The following is a 20,455-nucleotide window of genomic DNA, read 5'->3' on the forward strand; positions in this document are numbered from 1 at the left end:
ACATAAACTCTTGGACAAGCAAGATGTTATCGGTGATACAGTGATCACTAACAAATGCATCCTGCTTCAGTCGTCCAATCTGGACCTTCACACATACTTTATAAAGAGTGGTGCAAATGTTGATTAGTCTGAAATGTCTCAGGGCCGACGGATCAGGTCTCTTCGAGATGATGGTGATCAACATCTTCTTCTACTACTCCAGATTACCTCTAAATCCAAAAACCACCGGCACCATCTTAATCACCTCTCCACCGACAATCGGTCAGTACTAACGAAAGAAGAGAGGAAAAAACTATCCGATCCTGAGGCTTTGACCTCTTTGAGGGATCAGAGGGCTTCACACACCTCCTTAGTCGACTGAACAAGTGATGACCTCATTCTTCTCATCAAAGATACTGTACATAGGATGGAACCCCTAAAGGGGGTCATCCCTGCTTGAGGAAGTGGTCCAATAAGATCTAAAGAACTATAGGATCTGGCTTCTGATCTCATCATTGTCCTCTACCATTCATCCATCGTTGTCTCTCAACTACCTAATACGATTGATAGACCTTCGGATTATCATCGACTGATGGAAGAATTTGGTATTCAGGTCACCCTCTCTAATCTACTGTATCTTAGACTTTTGTCTCTACATCATCTCCTACTATCTCAATAAGAAGTAGTGCTCGGAGAGCTTATGACGAAGCTCTTTAGGTCATGCTCTTGGAGGCCCTCCTCTTAATCCTATCTCTTCTGAAGCTATGTAATATCTACCTTCATTCTCTCGATGTCTAAAGATATCATCAATCTCAAGATGGTCTCATTGGATGAACCTGTATCATGCTAGCTCAAGCCTGAGCCTCTGAAAGTTTGTTCGGTAACAAAAGCAATAGCCAACCTCAGCCTCCCGCAATTGTCATCACCTAGCTGCCGCCCTAGGATAGCCCCCGCTCTATAAATATATAGCACGCCTTCAGGTGAGAAGAAGGTCCTGGATTCTATCACTCATCGAAGAAATTAGCTTTTTTTCCCGGCACCGTCACGCTCTATAAATATATATCATGCCTTTAGACACGATAGTGGGAAAAAGGTCCTAGATTCTCATCACTCATTAATAGAAATTAGCTTCTTCTCCTAACAACCGCACACCCTATAGATACATATCACTCTCTAGAGACGGTAGTGGGAAGAAGGTGCTAGATGGAACGGGATCCTCTGTAATACTCAAAAAGTACCATACGATATAGTACATATATTAAGATAGCTATCAAAAAAAAAATAATTATGTGATGTTTATTTAAATTATTTAAATATTTTTAAAATTTATTTATTTATTTTTAATATTTTTACGTGATGAATATCTCTGAAATATGTAGAGTATCGAATATCGCAGAGGATCCATTTCCGTGTTAGATTCTCATCACTCACCCGTAGAAATTAGCACTCTCTCCTGCGACCCCACGCCCTATAAAAATAAATCACGCCTCTTGAGGCGGCAGTGGGAGGAAGGTCCTAGATTCTCATCACTCATCAGTAGAAATTAGCTCTTTCTCCTGAGAACCCACCAAAAAAACAAAGGAGAAAAGATGACCGACAAAGCGAATCCTATCCGATTCGGCATCCTAGGATGCGCCGCGATCGCCCACAAGGTCTCCCGGGCCATCGGCCTCGCCCCCAACGCCACCGTCGTCGCCGTCGGCAGCCGCTCCCTCGACAAGGCCCAGCGCTTCATCGCCGTCAACGGCCTCCCGCCAGCCACCCGCGCCCACGGATCCTACGAGGCCGTGCTCGATGACCCGGCCGTCGACGCCGTCTACGTGCCGCTTCCCACGAGCCTACACGTCCGCTGGGCGGTGGCCGCGGCGGAGCACGGGAAGCACGTGCTCCTCGAGAAGCCCACGGCGCTGTGCGCCGCGGATCTGGACCAGATACTGGAGGCCTGCAGGTCACGCGGGGTGCAGTTCATGGACTCCACCATGTGGATGCACCATCCTCGGACGGCCCGGATGAGGGAGCTCTTGTCGGATCCCAACCGGTTTGGCCCGCTAAAAGCGGTAATTCGTGTTGTTTCGGATTTTGTTTATATCTCTGTTCTCATTTGGAAATTAGGAATTTTTGGCAAGGATCATCGTGATTGATTAATGATGGCATATGTATGTTTGGTCTATCATTTGTTCTTCTTCTTCTTTGTTTTTTTTGGCACTTTAGATGGATTTGATTGTTGTAGATAGATATCATTTTAGACGGTGAACATAACATGAGAAGCATATGTACGTTTGGTCTGTCATTTGTTCTTCTTCTTCTTTCGATTGTTGTAGATAGATTTCATTTTAGACAGTGAACATTACATAAGAATAGTATTTGTAACTCTAGGATTTGTTTGGTTCATGAAAAAAAAATTTTTTTTAAAAAATTAATTTTTTGAAAAGTTACTTCTTCCGGATATAATTTTGGCATGCTTTCTTAAATATAAAAAAATTATTTATTCTAAAGTGGCTTATGGTTTGTTAAGCATCTACTCTCCTAACAAAATTATGTAAAATAACTATTATGCTCTTAATAAATATAAGATCACATACTTTTGCTCTCAAATATAAATAATAATATTATATTATATTAACATAAATATAATAATATTATATTATAATAATTTATCATATTAGATTATAATAATTTATCATATTAATACAATAATAATATATATGTTCATATTATATTAATATTTTAGTATAATAAATTTATTAATATAAGTATAAATATAATATTAATATATTTGTTCAAGGGTCAAAGGGTTGAATGGGCTTATGATCATCTTTAGGCTTTAGTGGGTCTTAGGTTTAAGTTGGCCTTCGTCATTTAAAGCTTCACGGTTTTGCAAAGATGCCTCACATGAGAGAGAAGGTTCTAATCCATATAAGTCATACTCCCTTTTGACCCATAACCAATATGAGACTAAAGAGGCTCTCTCTATACCACCACAATAATATTAATATAATATTAATTTTGTAAGGAGGAGAAAATAGAGATCTTCGTATATATTATTTTTCAGTATTTCATCTTAATCATCCATGAATATTTTACAAAATTTCAGCCGTAGATCTTAAAATATATATTTTTGGAAAGAAAAAATGGCCATCAATTTTATTCCACGGGAAGTCCCAAAATCTATTTTTTCCATGGGTTTTCATTTTCCATAAAACATGGGAAGTGTTTTCCTATAGAAAAGATTTTTTCAATTCCCTCCTCTTAAAATTTTAACTAAATAAGAGTACTTTTCTTCTCTTCAGAACTGCGACTTTCTTCCTCCACTTTCTGCAAACCAAACAAGTCTAGAGGATCAGGAGCCCGGTTGAGAATCTGAGTGATGGTGGTGGACCTGGTGGCACTGAACCCAGGTCTCTTGTATCCACGTAAGAGACTGTACTCACCGAACTAGTTGAAACAAATTTGGTCGGGCCTTTCCTCCGCTTGTTATTTAATTTCTCTTCACGGGCAGCAGGCAGCAGCGATGTCCATTTTAGAAGAGGCTGAGGGGTCCATTCGGCATTATTCTGTTCTCATTTCTTGGGTGGGAATATTTTACCTCCAGGCCTGTTGTCTTGTCGATTAAGTGATTTAAAGTTACATAGTCCTGTGTCCGTTTTTCACATTTTGTTACTCTTAACCTTTTCTGGCTTCAAATAATTGGCATTTATTTTTTCATTAAAAGATGGCATATCTTCAACAGCAACCACCTACTCCCATGTATGGTGTACAAAACCCAGTTTGCACTCGTAGTAGGTACATGCTGGGGTACACACAGCATTACTCATTTTGTAAAGATGTTAGACTGATGTTTTTGGCATAGATTAGCAAGTCGCTGCATACGTGACCTGGAGCAGATGTTGTGTCCGGACTAGATTTTAAATTGAATGGGAGCTCTCTTCAAGTCTTTAGACGCTGGAGTTTTCTTCTTTTCAATGAACCCTCACCTCAATTTCTCGTTATATTCTCCATTATTCCTATCTTTTTGTCTTTCATGTGTTGAGGAAAATCCAAAAAGAAAACTCAAAATTTTATTTAATCTTATTTTTTAATTTTATTTTTTAAATATTTTAATCTCTTTATTATTATGATTTTAATTTCTGATCGTTGGACTTCTAATTATCAACGATCGTGTGCATTTAATTTCGTTTTTATTTTTTGACCGTTGGACTCTGTATTAAAAATTTTGACGGTTGGACTTTTTATTAAAGACCTTGATGGGTCAATAAAAGTCCCAACGGTTATAAACGGTCATAAACAGTGATATTGAATGGCTATAAAAAAATCATCTTGAAACCTGATTTTAGATATCTTATCCAATTAATCTCTCCTTCTCTTTCTTCTAATATTTTCTCTTCAATTATTTTTCTTTCTGATTATTTTTTTGGATGCTGAAAGAGTCCCTCAATGTCCTCTACGATCATGCTCGTAGGCGGAGGATCCTGATCGTATCTGAGGGTAGTTTTTTCAGATATTTCTGTACGAGGGATGGGAATACGCCTTAGGACAGTGTCCAACATGCTTCCGGATTCGATTTTTTTTATTTCTAAATTTTCTGTAAGTCATTTACAATTTTATAAAAAAAATTCTTATTAGTCTTCTTATATCACATCTGATTTTTAAATATTGTTCCAACAATCTAAGTCGTAATCCCCATATTGTGATTAAAAAGATAATAGGATGCTAGGTATTCGTTGCTTGGAATTTTTTTTTTTAAGTCATCTTTGGATAGAGATGAATAATTGGTGTTTATGCCTTTGATTGATACAGTAAATCTGTGAAGAGTGAAAGAGAACTTATGTTCTCTCAAATGCATATATACGTTCCCATCTACAAGACATGTGGCTAGTTCAACAAAATTTAATACTCTATGTTTACGTTATACTCAGCATTTGTTTCATATATTTTCTGCAGTAGATTTCCTATTGTAACTGATTCACTTTTGTAGTCCAAATTAATTGGAGTTCAGAACTGGTAACGATGCCTGTGAATAGGCCATCCAACCTATTGGCCCTGTGGATGGCTGAATGCCTAGATATGTAATGAAACCAGTTAATATACCAAGTCATGCACTTGCATGTCAGTGTCAAATATTAAGGTTCAGATAAACCTGCAAATTAATTGGCTACAAGCAATTCAGGTTCTATTACATGTATGAATAGCTATGCATTAGTTTCATGTAATTAGGAAACTAAATATAAATTTTCATTTATCTAAGACCTTACATTGTGCAACAATATTGTGTAATAAGGTTGTCATTAATTTCTGCTAAGCACTGTATGCCAGATAATAGGTAATTGAAGTTTCGCTCTTGTTAATTAGTTGTTTTTTGCTGGTAACATGTATTTTTAATCGATACAGCACCCACCACCCAAATATTTGATTTAAAGTTCTAAACAGTGTCAAGATTCTTTCTGTAATAGTTAAAATATGCTTGAATGCTCACCATCCTTGTAGAGATAACTTCTATGAAAAACACCGCGCTATGATCAAAATTCAACCGAATTCAACTAAAACCATACCGTTGAGTTTTAATGCTTGAGGAATTAATGGTCATTCAAAATTTTCACCGTCCATCAAAATAAAGAAAATATATTGAAAATCAAATCTCTACTTATTGCCTGCTATTTCCAGTTATTACTGTAATTAATGGCCATCATGACATTTTTCAGTTTTTTCCTTGGTTTTAATTGCGTTGATGATAGTGTTCCTTCTTTTGCAAACAACGAATATGTAAAACAGTGATATGCTTTACCACATCATGTTGGGGATTGTGCTATATCATATTACTCTCACTTAAGCTATTTTTTTTCATTGGAATTATGGTAAATGCTGTGACTAGTCCAGTTCACTGAAACTTGTAATTTGATGCATATAGTGACATGTCTCCTCACATTTTTTTTTTTTGAAGCTTTAGTGAACTTTCAAGTTGTGGTTCATGATTTCAGACTTATAGATTCCAAGGAATCTGCCCAGTTAAATTTTGACCTCAAAAGTTTCTTCTACCCATCACATGGTCTTGCTTCACCATATCACAAATTTTCTGTGATAAGGTCCATTAAGCTTGTGCATCTGACTTGGAAGCATATGCTAACTATTATTTTTCCCTAATTTATATAATTTAATAATGATATATGGCCACTTATTTGTACAGACTTTTCTGCCGAGTTAGCAGCACTCGGCGAGTCTCCTGAAGGTCTAATTACTACTTGGACCAGATCCAATGGACCTCACCAAATCCCATGGTGGATAACATACCTCTTGTATTTCACCAATTCCTGATTGCGTGTTATCCACCATGCCTATGCTCTGAGGTTTGTTCTGGTTCACTCCGACCTGGTTCATGTAATACTTTCTCCTCCTGCGGGGGCCATAAATGTGATTTGTGATCTGCAGAGACGTGGAGCAACAAAACATGGTGCATTTCCTCTGTATAATTTGGCATGAATTTTTGTTGCTTTCAACTACTGTTAACACTTCAAAGTTGCCGTGTGCTGAACTATTGACTTGATCCTTAGTTGACATCGGCAATAGAAAATCCGTCAAGTAGTTCTTCTTATACTATCATACCAGAGGCTCTATATATTTTGTTTTAAATTGTGGACTGTTTATTAAGCTGTGCATTTGTATAATAGCACAGATGCAATCATTTGATACAATACATTCTTAAGATACGCATGCAACATTAATATTGCAGGCATATATGATGGTCATGTGTATGCATAAATAGCGATACTTGCATTTATATGTTAAATATCTTGATCTAGCTGATGTGCCTAACTAATTTCAAATCAATTTGTCACAGAATGATCAGTGAATTGATTACAATCACAGTAAGTTATTTCTACATTGGTTAGTTTTGCTATCTTTATATATCACTTCACTATTACATATTTAATTTACATTGAATTACATAGGCAGAGGAACATATGGGATACTGCCTGGAGATATACAAACAATGCACTAAAGTCTGACATTGTCATGCTATATCTGGTATATTTTAAAAATTGTAAGGGGAAGACCTTTTGATCAGCCTATCTTGCTAAAGATTAAATAAGATTAAGATCCTAGAGTCATCAAGGGGGGATGGATTTTTGTCTATAATGGACCTTCCAATAGTGAGAACCCAACCTCTGTGATAGGAGATCCTTTGAAGGAGGTTCAATGTGATAATAAGCTAATTGGTTGGTCAGAAAGCACATGTGGTTTATTTGATATAAAAGTCATATACTCCAACCTATCTCTATGGTGATTTGTGCTCCTATGTAGTGGTTAGAAAGAGTTTTAACTCTGAATGAAATCTAAGGTGGTATTTTCTATGAGATGTGAGACGACACATATTTTTGGAGGGGCTCATCTATATGAGAGTATCCGTACATGACTGTGGATATGAGATTTGAGTTATCTCTAGTAACTCTTATGAAAAATCAAGATATATATACAGGACCACTAATGCACAGACTAGCAATGAAGACACTTTATACTATGTGTGTGGTAGTTGAAGTCTGAATCAAAAGAACATAGTTCAAGATCTAGTTTACTTCATTTTCTTCAGATAAAAACTTTCACACTAAGTAATGTTAAGTCATCTGACTCATTGTATAGTATAAGCATCCAAAAATTTATATTTTTTATTTTTTATTTTTTTTAAAAAAATTTGAGTTTTGTGGGAGATTGTTGGAGAAAATCCAAAAAGAAAACTCATAATTTTATTTAATCTTATTTTTTAATTTATCTTTTAAATATTTTAATCTCTTTATTATCATGATTTTAATTTCTGACCATTGGGCTCCTAATTAACAACGGTCATGTGCATTTAATTTTATTTTTATTTTTTGACCGTTGGACTCTGTATTAAAGGTTTTAGCTGTTGGACTTCTTATTAAAGATCTTAATGGGTCAATAAAAATCCCAATGGTTATAAATGGTCATATTGGATAGCTATAAAAAGATCATCTTGAGATCTGATTTTAGATATCCTATCCAAGTCTCTCCCTCTTTTTCTTCTAATATTTTCTCTTTAAATAATGCACTAAAGTCTGGCATTGTCATGCTATATCTGGTATATTTCAGAAATTGTAAGGGGAAGACTTTTTGATCAGTCTATCATTAAATAAGATTAAGATCCTAGAGTCAACAAGGGAGATGGGGTTTTGTCTATAATAGACCTTCCAATAGTGAGAACCCAACCTCTGTGATAAGAGATCCTTTGAAGGAGGTTCAATGTGATAATAATAAGCTAATTGGTTGGTCAGCGAGCACATGTGGTTTATTTGATATAAAAGTCATGTACTCCAACCCATCTCTATGGTGATTTGTGCTCCTATGTAGTAGTTAGGAAGAGTTTTAACTCTGAATGAAACTTAAAGTAGTATTTTCTATGAGATGTAACATGACATACATCCCTGGAGGGGCTCACTTATATGAGAGTATTCGTACATGACTGTGGATATGAGATTTGAGTTATCTCTAGTAACTCTTATGAAAAATCAAGATACATGTACAGGACCACTAATGCACAGACTAGCAATGAAGACACTTTATACTATGTGTGTGGTAGTTGAAGTCTGAGTCATAAGAACATAGTTCAAGATTTAGTTTACTTCATTTTCTTCAGATGAAAACTATTTACACTAAGTAATGTTAAGTCATCTGACCCATTGTATAGTATAAGCATCCAAAAATTTATATTTTATATTTTTTAATTTTTTTGAAAAATTTTGAGTTTTGTGAGAGATTGTTGGAGAAAATCCAAAAAGAAAACTCAAAATTTTATTTAATCTTATTTTTTAATTTTATCTTTTAAATATTTTAATCTCTTTATTATCATGATTTTAATTTCTGACCATTGGGCTCCTAATTACCAACAGTCATATGCATTTAATTTTATTTTTATTTTTTGACTGTTGGACTCTGTATTAAAGGTTTTAGCTATTGGACTTCTTATTAAAGATCTTAATGGGTCAATAAAAATCCCAATGGTTATAAACGGTCATATTGGATAGCTATAAAAAGATCATCTTGAGATCTGATTTTAGATATCCTATCCAAATCTCTTCCTCTTTTTCTTCTAATATTTTCTCTTCAAACAATGCACTAAAGTCTGACATTGTCATGCTATATCTGGTATATTATAGAAATTGTAAGGGGAAGACTTTTTGATCAGTCTATCTTGCTAAAGATTAAATAAGATTAAGATCCTAGAGTCATCAAGGGGGATGGGGTTTTGTCTATAATAGACCTTCCAATAGTGAGAACCCAATCTCTGTGATAGGAGATCCTTTGAAGGAGGTTCAATGTGATAATAATAAGCTAATTGGTTGGTCAGGGAGCACATGTGGTTTATTTGATATAAAAGTCATATACTCCAACCCATCTCTATGGTGATTTGTGCTCCTATGTAGTAGTTAGGAAGAGTTTTAACTCTGAATGAAATTTAAAGTAGTATTTTCTATGAGATGTGACACGACATACATCCCTGGAGGGGCTCAGCTATATGAGAGTATCCGTACATGACTGTGGATATAAGATTTGAGTTATTTCTAGTAATTCTTATGAAAAATCAAGATACATGTACAGGACCACTAATATACAGACTAGCGATGAAGAAACTTTATACTATGTGTGTGGTAGTTGAAGTCTGAGTCAAAAGAACATAGTTCAAGATTTAGTTCACTTCATTTTCTTTAGATGAAAACTATTCACACTAAGTAATGTTAAGTCATCTGATCCATTATATAGTATAAGCATCCAAAAATTTATATTTTTTATTTTATATTTTTTAAAAAAAATATTGAGTTTTGTGGGAGATTGTTGGAGAAAATCCAAAAAGAAAATTCAAAACTTTATTTAATCTTATTTTTAATTTTATCTTTTAAATATTTTAATCTCTTTATTATCATGATTTTAATTTCTGACTATTGGGCTTCTAATTACCAACAGTCATGTGCATTTAATTTTATTTTTTTGACTGTTGGACTCTGTATTAAAGGTTTTAACTGTTGGACTTCTTATTAAAGATCTTAATGGGTCAATAAAAATCTCAATGATTATAAACGGTCATATTGGATAGCTATAAAAAGATCATCTTGAGATCTGATTTTAGATATCCTATCCAAATCTCTCCCTCTTTTTCTTCTAATATTTTCTCTTCAATTTTTTTTCTTTTTGATTATTTTTCTGAGTGCTGAAAGAGTCTTCATCAACCTCCTCTACGATCGTGCTTATAGGCGGAGGATCACGATCGTATCTTGGGGTGGTTTTCTCAGATACTTCTGCATGAGCTCGGGATGGGAATACGCCTTAAGACAGTATCCAACATGCTTCCGGGTTTGATCTTGTTTATTTCTATATTTTCTGTAAGTCATTTACAATTTTACAATAAAAATTTTTTTTAGTCTTCTTATATCACATATGATTTTTAAATATAATTCCAACATCATGTTCTATCTATCAAGTGGTCTTTGAGCAAGCATTCTTGCGGTACATCCTGAACTCCAAGTCTTTCAAGACTTCTTTTTTGTCAAAGGCGTTTCAAATCAATTCTAAGAACTTTCCCTTTTGTTCCGTAAAATTATATTTATCAAAGGTTTTTGCCAAAGACGTTGAACTCTATTGTAGAAGGTCATGAAAGTTCTTAATCTAGATACGAGGACAACTTTGCATGAGCATTTAGGTATCATGGCCTTAAAAGTGTTTAATGGTGACATTACAGTAACCATGATCTATTAACATAACCTACTTTTCTGAGTAACATATGTACAATTTTTAAATGAATTCATCTCTAAACTGGTTTTAGTTTTCAATTTGTCCCTGTGAGTCTAGTGTTGGTGCCACACTTTCCCTAAAGGTCCTTTTATTGGGTTGCAAATTGCTCAGCAATTAGCTTTTTGTGTTATTTCCATGTCATAGAGGAAACTTCTCTGATATGCTCTTATCTTAGATTGTGAGGACTGCTTTTAGTGGTATGTAAACTTGGTGATGGAGTCATTGTTTCAATTATTAGCACACATGTAGGTCTTCACAAAGAGGGAGAGAGAAATGCGTGCTCTTCCTTATGTCTGTCATCCCTCCTCCTACGAAGCCTAAATTATACCTGACTGTTCTCTATTTTTCAGCAAGTGAGGCCCCTTTGAAGTTGTGCTCTTCCTTCAGCAGGTCTAAATGAAGGTATGTACGGATGAATCATAACAAAATCAACATTATTGAGTATATGGTTCTTCGTCCGTCTTTGCAAGTAAAAGTTTGGGAGTTTTTGTCATCATATACTGCACCGCTGTTGCAGATGGTCTTTTTGCTCTTCAGAGCACAAAACTTTAATCAGCTGTCTCTTGAGTTTTGCATTTTTCATTTTGATCCCATCCATTGTTTCTATGCTATCATAAACATTATCTTGGGATTTTATCGGCACCTTAGGGATACAGGTTATGGTGCATCACTCATTTGCTGCTTCTTTAGTGGCCCTGGACTGTGAATTTCTTTAATGTTCCATATGCCAGATCTTTCTCACAGTTGATATTTAATTATCTTATGGGACTGGCAGATTCACAGCAGCTTTACCTATGGTGGAGGAGACCCTGATTTCCTTCAGAATGACATCCGTGTGAAGCCTGATCTTGATGCCCTTGGGGCTCTCGGTGATGCTGGGTGGTACTGCATCCGCTCTGTCCTATGGGCTGCCGACTACGTACTGCCCAGAACTGCAATTGCGCACCATGGCTGTGTCAAGAACCAAGCTGGTGTAATCTTGTCATGTGGGGCTACTCTTGTATGGGATGATGGCCAAGTCGCAACCTTCCACTGCTCTTTCCTCTCTAATCTGACAATGGAACTCTGTGTTATGGGAACAAGAGGAACCCTTCATTTAAGTGACTTTGTGCTTCCTTTCGAGGAAACCCCTGCTAAATTCAAGCTTGCTACAGATTCAAAGTTTAAGGAGCTCCATATTGGATGGCAACCACTGCCTAGTGAGCATGTCATCTCAACTGACCTTCCTCAGGAAGCCCTCATGATCCAGGAATTCTCGAGGTTGGCAGGAAGCATAAGAGATTCTGGTAGCAAGCCAGATGAAAAATGGCCTATCATCACTAGAAAGACACAACTGGTACTTGATGCAGTGAAAGAGTCGATAGAGAAGGGGTTTGAACCTGTCAACGTTACCGGTTAGTGGATGTTCCCCTCAGTTATGCCCTATGATGTAATCGTGTTGCTAAATAAAGATTACGAATGGCACATGGTAATTAAATGGAATTAGAACTAAACCTTTATGGTTAAGGTTCATGGATGAATGTAATATTATAAATAGAAACTGTTGTCTCATATATGTTTTTAAGAATCACAAATATAATGCTTAATGCTGGCAGACCTACACGCACTGTGATGGTATTAGGAAGAACGTAAAATGGAGTGTTCACGGTGCTGCCATGTGCATTTGCTGTGCTGTTCAATTATGGCGGCTTGTCTTATTGATTTCACTTTTTGTTTGTGAGTCATGTTTGTGGGAGAGCATTTTTTTTTTTTTCTTTTTTTTCCCGAGCCATTCTACAAGGTTCTTATTTTGTGGAATTAAAAAAAAAAAATAGAGCACATGCCACGTGGTATGAAGTTCTCCTTTATGTGACCTGCTTGGTTGATGCAATGCAAGTAGGATCCTCAAGGCAACAAAAGATGAACATGACGCAGCCTCAAATATTTTCATTTTTTTCATCCAAAATCTCGATGGAAAGAGGCGATTAGGGTGGTTTTTGGGGGGTTGGTGCCATTCATGGATGAGTGGTGGAAGAAGCTCTCTTTACCAATTTGGAGTTTTGGACCTAGTAGCATTATGCATTTCCATTCAATGTTTCAAGGTATGAAGGCTATCGCCTAAATATTTTGGCCGAAATCAGCAACCATCAACTACAGCTTAGAAGCTCGTCCAGCTTGTGAAAGCATAAAAGAGCCTCTAACTTCTATCTTTTTTTTTTATCCAAAAAAAAAAAATCGCTATCGTTTGGTCTAAGTGAGATTTTTCGATCGCCATCAAGCTTCTTTCATGTCCAATTGCGCTTCCATCATCCCTTTGATATGGAACTCGAGCTTTGAAATTTTCATAAAATTTTAAACTCATGTGTGCACGAAGCCAATAATATTGCTGGTAAGACTTTCCAAGTTCAATTTATCCTCAAAAGTCTAGTTTTGGGTTGCAAACTTTCCTCGGTCCATGAAAGATTTGGATAAGCTAACTTGTATACTGCCATTTAAGAAAAAAAATGGAAAAAACATATAGATCCTTCTAAATATACAAATTACATGAATATCTTTGTAAATCTACATGCATGCCTATATAAAATATTTATTTTATATGTATATCTTTTTTTTAAAAAAATATAAATTCGTACAATCTAACGTCATTAAAAAATAAATGGATACAAATTAAAATGATTGAAATGTCTTTAATAGTAGTCACACAATAGAAAAAATTAAAATGATATTTGCATAAATTATGATTTTACGAGGTATCCATGTAATTTTGCATACTTAAGATCATATATATATAATTAAAAAAATCTATTAAAAAAAATGAAAACTTCGTTGAGACTTATCTAGTATGTGATGATTCAGTTGAATCGACGGGTTAGAAAAAAAAGCTGAGTAACATTATCGATCTTTTTATTTTGTTTTGACCTTAACATAGTTAAATTGGAATGTTGGATAATCATTTTGGTAATTTTGTTCTCTTATTTGATTTTGATGTAAGTATCATATTTGAGCTTATGATATCTACATATTTTTCATTATTTTTGTATATTGAATTTAGATTAATCATAAACATTAAAATCAATGAAATAGCTTTCAATAATTTATAAATCATAAGTTGTTCATTTGTTGAGGCAAAAATTTCTTAAAGGTATCATGATTCCTTTCGTAAAAATTGATATCAACGTGAGATCATGCAGCATGATAATATTTTTTTTTTGTCATCCCATAATTAAGAGTGATTGAATTATCATTATTAAAATTGGTTTCTTATATTTGAACAAATATACCAAAGCCTGCGACACAATTATATTCAATTAGATGTATATGCTCAAATGATACAAGTCAAATTTAGTGAAAATAATTCAGTCATTCTCAATTGAATAGGGCAAAAAAAAAAAAAAAAGATTGGTGTTATGATACTTTATGATTTATGTTAACATCAATTATTGTGGAATAGTTCATGATAATAAATTTCTTATTTCAATGAACAAAAAATAACTCATCATTTATAAATTATTAAAAACTATTTTATTGATCTAGAGATCTATAATTAATTTAAATTCATATGCTTTAATATTTTAAAAATAATAAAGAATATATAGATATTATAGACTTATTAATGATAATTATATCAATATCAAATGGAGAATACCAACAGCCATCTAATATTTTCACTTATCAAATTGCCATCTGACATAAAAAAAAAAAAAGTTAACAATATATTTTGGTCTTGGAATAAAATTTTAGTTTGTCATGTATGCAAGAAGCCAATAATATCAAGTTCAATTTGCCCTCAAAGTCAAAGTCTGATTTTTGGCGCTTCAAACTTTTCTCCGTCCATGATTGGCCGCAGTCGTCAGTAATTTTGTTCAAAGAGAAGGGCAAAAGCCAACGGCGGCCAACCGCAGAGTCCATTTCCCAGCTGCCCAGGGACAACCCCACACTTTACAAAGTATCACGCCTCTGGAGAGGACACTGGGAAGAAGGTCATCACTCGTCAGTAGAAATTAGCTCTTTCTCCTGACAACACACCAAAAAAGGCAAAGGAAAAAAAGATGGCCGACAAAGCGAATCCTGTCCGGTTTGGCATCCTGGGGTGCGCCACGATAGCCCGCAAGGTCTCCCGGGCCATCGCCCTCGCGCCCAACGCCACCGTCGTCGCCGTCGGCAGCCGCTCTCTCGACAAGGCCCAGCGCTTCATCGCCGACAACGGCCTCCCGCCGGCCGCCCGCGCCCAAGGCTCCTACGAGGCCGTGCTCGATGACCCGGCCGTCGACGCCGTCTACGTGCCGCTCCCCACCGGCCTACACGTCCGCTGGGCGGTGGCCGCGGCGGAGCACGGGAAGCACGTCCTCCTCGAGAAGCCCACGGCGCTGTGCGCCGCGGATCTGGACCGGATCCTGGAGGCCTGCAGGTCCCGCGGGGTGCAGTTCATGGACTCCACCATGTGGATGCACCATCCACGGACGGCCCGGATGAGGGAGCTGTTGTCGGACCCCAACCGGTTTGGCCAGCTAAAAGCGGTAATTCGTGCTGTTTCTTTCCTTCTTTTCCCTGAAAGAATTGCTTTTTCGGATAGATTGTTTGGGGCGAATGTTTGGGCGTTTTTTTTTCGGAAGGTTAAGTTTTTCTCCTGGTCTTTTATTTCCTGCTTTTGGAATTTTTTTTTCCTCCTTTTTGGAAAGATTATGTTTTTCCTAAAAAAATGGCTCCTTTTTTACGACGCCTTTTGGTGTAGGAGCTAATTGAATGAACCATCGTAATTGAGGTTTTCTTTCGCGAATGTTTGTGTATTTTCTTCAAAAGATAAACCTTTTAACTTCTAGTCATTCGGTTTGGAAATTAGGGGTTTAAGAAAAGGAATGTAGATTTTCGTTTGTGTATATATGGATGGTAATTCAGCCTGTATTGTTGGGTCTTCTTTTCTTGAAGGATTTTGTTTACATCTCTGTTCTTATTTGGAAATTAGGAATTTTTGGCAAGTGTTTGATTAATTGATGGCATTTGGATGCTTGGACTGTCATCTGTTCTTCAAATTCCTTTTTTTGGCCTTTTTGATGGATTTGATTGTGAGAGATAGATTCCATTTTAGACGGTGAGCATAACATGAGAACTGTATTTGTGACTCGGAGAGGCGGAAGCCCGGGTGAGAATCTGGGTGATGGTGGTGGGACTGAACACAGGTCTCTTGTATCCATGTAAGAGACTTTACTCACTGAACCAGTTGGTACAAGATCGGTCCGGCCTTCCTCCTCATCTTATCTCATTTCTCTTCACGGGCAGCGGCAGTGTCCACTTTAAAAGAGGCTGAGGGGTCCGTCCATTCAGCGTTCTTCTGTTCCCATTTCTTGGGTGGGAATATTTTACCTCCTTACCTATTGTCTTGTTGATTAACTGATTTAAAGTTACAGTGTAGTGTATGTTTTACACTTATTGTTATTCTTACCCTTTTTTGGCTTCAAAAAATTGGCTTTTTTTTTTGATTAAAAGATGGCATATCTTTATTTGCAACCACCTACCCTATGTATGGTTTACAAAACCTAGTTTGCGCTTGTAGTGGGTGCATGCTGGGGTACACATAGCGGTACTCATTATGATGTTTTTGGTAGATTAGCAAGTGGCTGCATGAGTGATCTGGAGCAGATGTGGTGTCTGGACTAGATTCTAAATTGAATGGGAGATCTCTTGAAGTCTTTGGATGCTTGAGTTATCTTCTTTTCAACGAACCCTCACCTAAATTTCTCGTTATGTTCTCCATTATTCCTATCTTTTTGTGTTTCATGTTCTATCTATCAAGTGGTCTTTGAGCGAGCATTCTTGCAGTACATCCAGGCTTCAAGTCTTTCCAGACTCTTTTTTTTTTTTTTATGCGGATGGCTTTTCAAATGAATTCTAAGAACTTTCCCTTTTGTTCCCATAAAATTGTATTTATCAAAGACTTTTGTCAAAGTCGTTGAACCCTGCTTTAGAAGATCATGAAAGTTCGTAATCCATATCTGATAGCAATTTGGCATGAGCATGTAGGTACCATCACCTAAAAAGTGTTTAGTGGTGATAATACAGTAACCAGGAACTACTTATAGAATATACCCTACTTTTCTGAGCAAACATGAATACAATTTTTCAATGAATTCATCTCTAAACTGGTTTTAGTTTTCACTTTGTCCTTGTGAGTCTAGTTTTGGTGCCACATTTTTCATGAAGGACCTTTTATTGGGTTGCAATTAGCTTTTTATGTTATTTCCATGTCCCAAGGGAAACTTCTCTGATATGCGTTTACCCTAGATTGTGTAGGATTGCTTTTAATGGTATGCAAACCTGGAGATGGAGCCATTGTTTCAATTATTAGCACACATGTAGGTCTTCACAAAGAGGGAGAGAGAAGTGTGTGCTCTTCCTTTTGTCTGTCATCCCTCCACCTACAAGGCCTAAATTATACCTGACTGTTCTCTATTTTTCAGTAAGTGTGGCCCCTTTTAAGTTGTGCTTTTCTTTCAGCAGATCTAAATGAAGGTATCTACGGATGATTCATAATAAAATCAATATTTTGAGTATATAGTTCTTTGTCTGTGTTTGCAAGTACAAATTGGGAGATTTTTGTCATCATATACTGCACCGCTGTTGCAGATGGTCTCTTGCTCTTCAGAGTTCACACTTTAATCAGCTGTATCTTGAGTTTTGCATTTTTTCATTTTGATCCCATCCATTGATTCTATACTATAATAAATATTTTCTTGGAATTTTGTCGGCACCTTAGGGATACAGGTTATGGTGCCTCACTCATTTGATGCTCCTTTAGTAGCCCTGAACTGCGAATTCCTTTAATGTTCCATATGCCAGATCTTTTACATATTATAAATCAAGAATGATATCTCTAAGCGTATGTGAACTGATATTTTATTATCTTATGGGGCTGGCAGATTCACAGCAGCTTCACCTTTTGCGCGGACCCTGATTTCCTTCAGAATGACATCCGTGTGAAGCCTGATCTTGATGCCCTTGGGGCTCTTGGTGATGTTGGGTGGTACTGCATCCGCGCGATCCTATGGGCCGCCGACTACGAACTGCCCAAAACTGCAATTGCGCACCATGGCTGTGTGAAGAACCAAGCTGGTGTAATCTTGTCATGTGGGGCTACTTTTGTATGGGATGATGGCAAAGACGCAACCTTCCACTGCTCTTTCCTCTCTAATCTGACAATGGAACTCTGTGTTATGGGAACAAGAGGAACCCTTCATTTAAGTGACTTTGTGATTCCTTTCGAGGAAACCCCTGCTAAATTCAGGATTGCTACAGATTCAGGCTTTAAGGAGCTCCAGACTGGATGGCATCCACTGCCCAGTGAGCATGTCATCTCAACTGACCTTCCGCAGGAAGCCCTCATGATCCAGGAGTTTGCGAGGTTGGCAGGAAGCATAAGAGATTCTGGTTGCAAGCCAGATGAAAAATGGTATACTATCACTAGAAACACACAATTGGTTCTCGATGCAGTAAAAGAATCAATTGAGAAGGGGCTTGAACCGGTTAATGTTACTGGTTAGCGGATGTTCCCCTCAGTTATGCCCTATGATCTCATCGTGTTGCTAAATTAATACTCCACCACATTTGAAATGCTGACAACTTTCATTGTGATCTTTGCTGAATAAATGAGATCATGCTGATAAACCTGTTTACTTGTTTGGTGTGATTGGTTTATTTTGCTGTAACTGAATGAATTTCGCTGCTGAGAGTCGTTGAATGGTGCCATTTAGACAATTTTATCTTATTGGATTTGGGAGATGGTATGCAATTCAGCATGCTAGTAGGATTAATATGATCAAACCAAAAAATTTAAATGACAAGTATCCATGAAGCTTTTGCCATGGTTAGAAGCTGGATCAGGGATCCTCTGTGGTGCGCAGTCTGCACCACAGAATCCGGTACAGCGCTCGATGGCCTCCAGAACAAGCAAGGTCTTGGTCTGGAGAACTGGCTAACAAAGTTCTTTGTAGTAACAATGAAACTAATTTGCACTGAATTTAGGGGAAAAAAATAGGATCCGGGGATGAAAATTTAAAACCTTCCTTTTTTGGTAAAATCTGAGGACGTCTGTTGAGTCGTATATGAGCATCGTTGGTGTAGACGCTATTCTAGCTGGGAATGGGATTTTAATTGGGGAAAAAAAATATTTTAGGTTACTGAACAATAGATGATGAAAATATGTTCCCAAGTAAGGACCTATTTTTGGTAGCCTAGTATGTGTATTATAATGAAGAAGATGTCTTTGGAAAGGTTATAACTGGACAAGAATTTCAAAACCAGCAATGGTAATGACTGGTAGAATTAAACAGACTCTGCGAGCTGTTGAAATGCTTTCGAATAGTGCACATCTACTGCAGACGTAAGAAACTACTAAATGAAAAGTAAGATATTGGTGTGCTAATTAAATGAGGATCCATTTAGTGTCGCTGCTGTTTTGAGTTGTTTTCAGAAATCCAAGAAAGATAACGAACAAGACTGAACAACATTGATGAAAGTGCTGTTTTGTTTTTTGAAATTCGTGTAGAATCTTTAGAGCCCTTCGTAACAAAGGTTTATTGATTTTTAAAAAGAGTGAAAATAAAAGCAAGGAATAATAAAAATTTTGTACAAATGCTGCCTTCAAGAACAACCTCCATTTATCTCACTAGTTTGCAGAGAAATAAAAACATGAAAACAACAGTGATGTCAAAAAGGAACTAAGCTTCTGAGGTTCTCACATTTTTAAAACTACAGCTGGACAAATCCAACACGTGTAAGAGGTTGTGACATAAATAAGAGATACTAATGGTCATGATCTTTCAAACTTGAGTCACTGTTTATATAATGTGGTAAATGTGATTGGATATTGAAATGTAAACTTCTTTTATAGATTTCCCTCAAAGTAACAACTAAAATAAGTAGGATTTATTAATATATAAGATGTGACGGTTTTAACAGCGAAGATGGATGACTGTGGGCGTTCATAAACTTGAGTTTGAAGTATATGTAATAGATTTTGTTCCTTGTAAGTGAAGGGAAGACACTCAATTAGGTTTTCCGTCACTTCAGATGAGTACTTTACTGAATGTGATCTGGTAGCAACTACTGCTAGAATATGTAGCAATTACGGATGTTCCAAATTGGTGATCAAGCAATTACGGCGTACATTGCGCATGTCCAATACTAACGATAGAAGTTGCAAACAAGCAACCATTATAATATGGTTGATCTTTTTTGCAGTCCAGTATACCAAATCATATTAACAAGCAAAACACTATGCTAGAGCAGCGCCGTCCAGGATCTCTTGAGCCATCCTTCTTGGCTTCAAATGTTAGGTAACCCTTGGCCTCACTAGGAGTAAACTTCCATGTATCGATGCATCATGTACCTATGGTGTATATCCCTGGTTTATAGGAGGGACACCGAAACACTGGATATGGTGTGGACAAGTGTGTGGCAATTACCACTTTGAGGGGTCCAAAGAGGCTGGCGTTGGACTAGAGCCCCTTCATCCTGGCCGTCTGCGGGCGGCGGAGCCCCGTGATCCACGGGCCTCCAGGTGTGGCCTCCACGGTCTGATCTAATTCAGCAATTGACAGCATCATGGGCTTCTCAAGGAGCACGTGCTTCCCATGCTCCATTGCAGCCACCGCCCAGCATTGGTGAATCCGGCCACCACATGTATCCATTGTTGCATGAAGCAGTGAGG

The 20,455-nt window shown here is 36.9% G+C and overlaps 2 protein-coding genes across 2 annotated transcripts; both read left to right on the top strand.

Moving 5' to 3' along the window:
* Positions 1-1,464: 1,464 nt before the first annotated feature.
* LOC105041682 (uncharacterized oxidoreductase At4g09670) lies at positions 1,465-12,367 on the top strand. Its single transcript, XM_010918675.4, has 2 exons — positions 1,465-2,036; positions 11,549-12,367. Exons 1-2 carry the CDS (start codon positions 1,569-1,571, stop codon positions 12,170-12,172), a joined length of 1,092 nt encoding a protein of 363 aa, XP_010916977.1. The 5' UTR covers positions 1,465-1,568; the 3' UTR covers positions 12,173-12,367.
* A 2,326-nt stretch (positions 12,368-14,693) lies between these two features.
* Positions 14,694-18,411, top strand: LOC105041681 (uncharacterized oxidoreductase At4g09670). Its single transcript, XM_010918674.4, has 2 exons — positions 14,694-15,269; positions 17,667-18,411. Exons 1-2 carry the CDS (start codon positions 14,802-14,804, stop codon positions 18,285-18,287), a joined length of 1,089 nt encoding a protein of 362 aa, XP_010916976.1. The 5' UTR covers positions 14,694-14,801; the 3' UTR covers positions 18,288-18,411.
* Positions 18,412-20,455: the final 2,044 nt, after the last annotated feature.

This window comes from Elaeis guineensis, chromosome 3 (assembly GCF_000442705.2).
Source record: "Elaeis guineensis isolate ETL-2024a chromosome 3, EG11, whole genome shotgun sequence".
NCBI lineage: Eukaryota > Viridiplantae > Streptophyta > Magnoliopsida > Arecales > Arecaceae > Elaeis > Elaeis guineensis.

Coding starts and splice junctions, on each gene's coding strand:
- LOC105041681 (XM_010918674.4), top strand. CDS start 14,802: ATGGCCGACAAAGCGAATCCTGTCCGGTTTGGCATCCTGGGGTGCGCC. Junction 15,270..17,666: donor GGTTTGGCCAGCTAAAAGCG/GTAATTCGTGCT, acceptor TGGGGCTGGCAG/ATTCACAGCAGCTTCACCTT.
- LOC105041682 (XM_010918675.4), top strand. CDS start 1,569: ATGACCGACAAAGCGAATCCTATCCGATTCGGCATCCTAGGATGCGCC. Junction 2,037..11,548: donor GGTTTGGCCCGCTAAAAGCG/GTAATTCGTGTT, acceptor TGGGACTGGCAG/ATTCACAGCAGCTTTACCTA.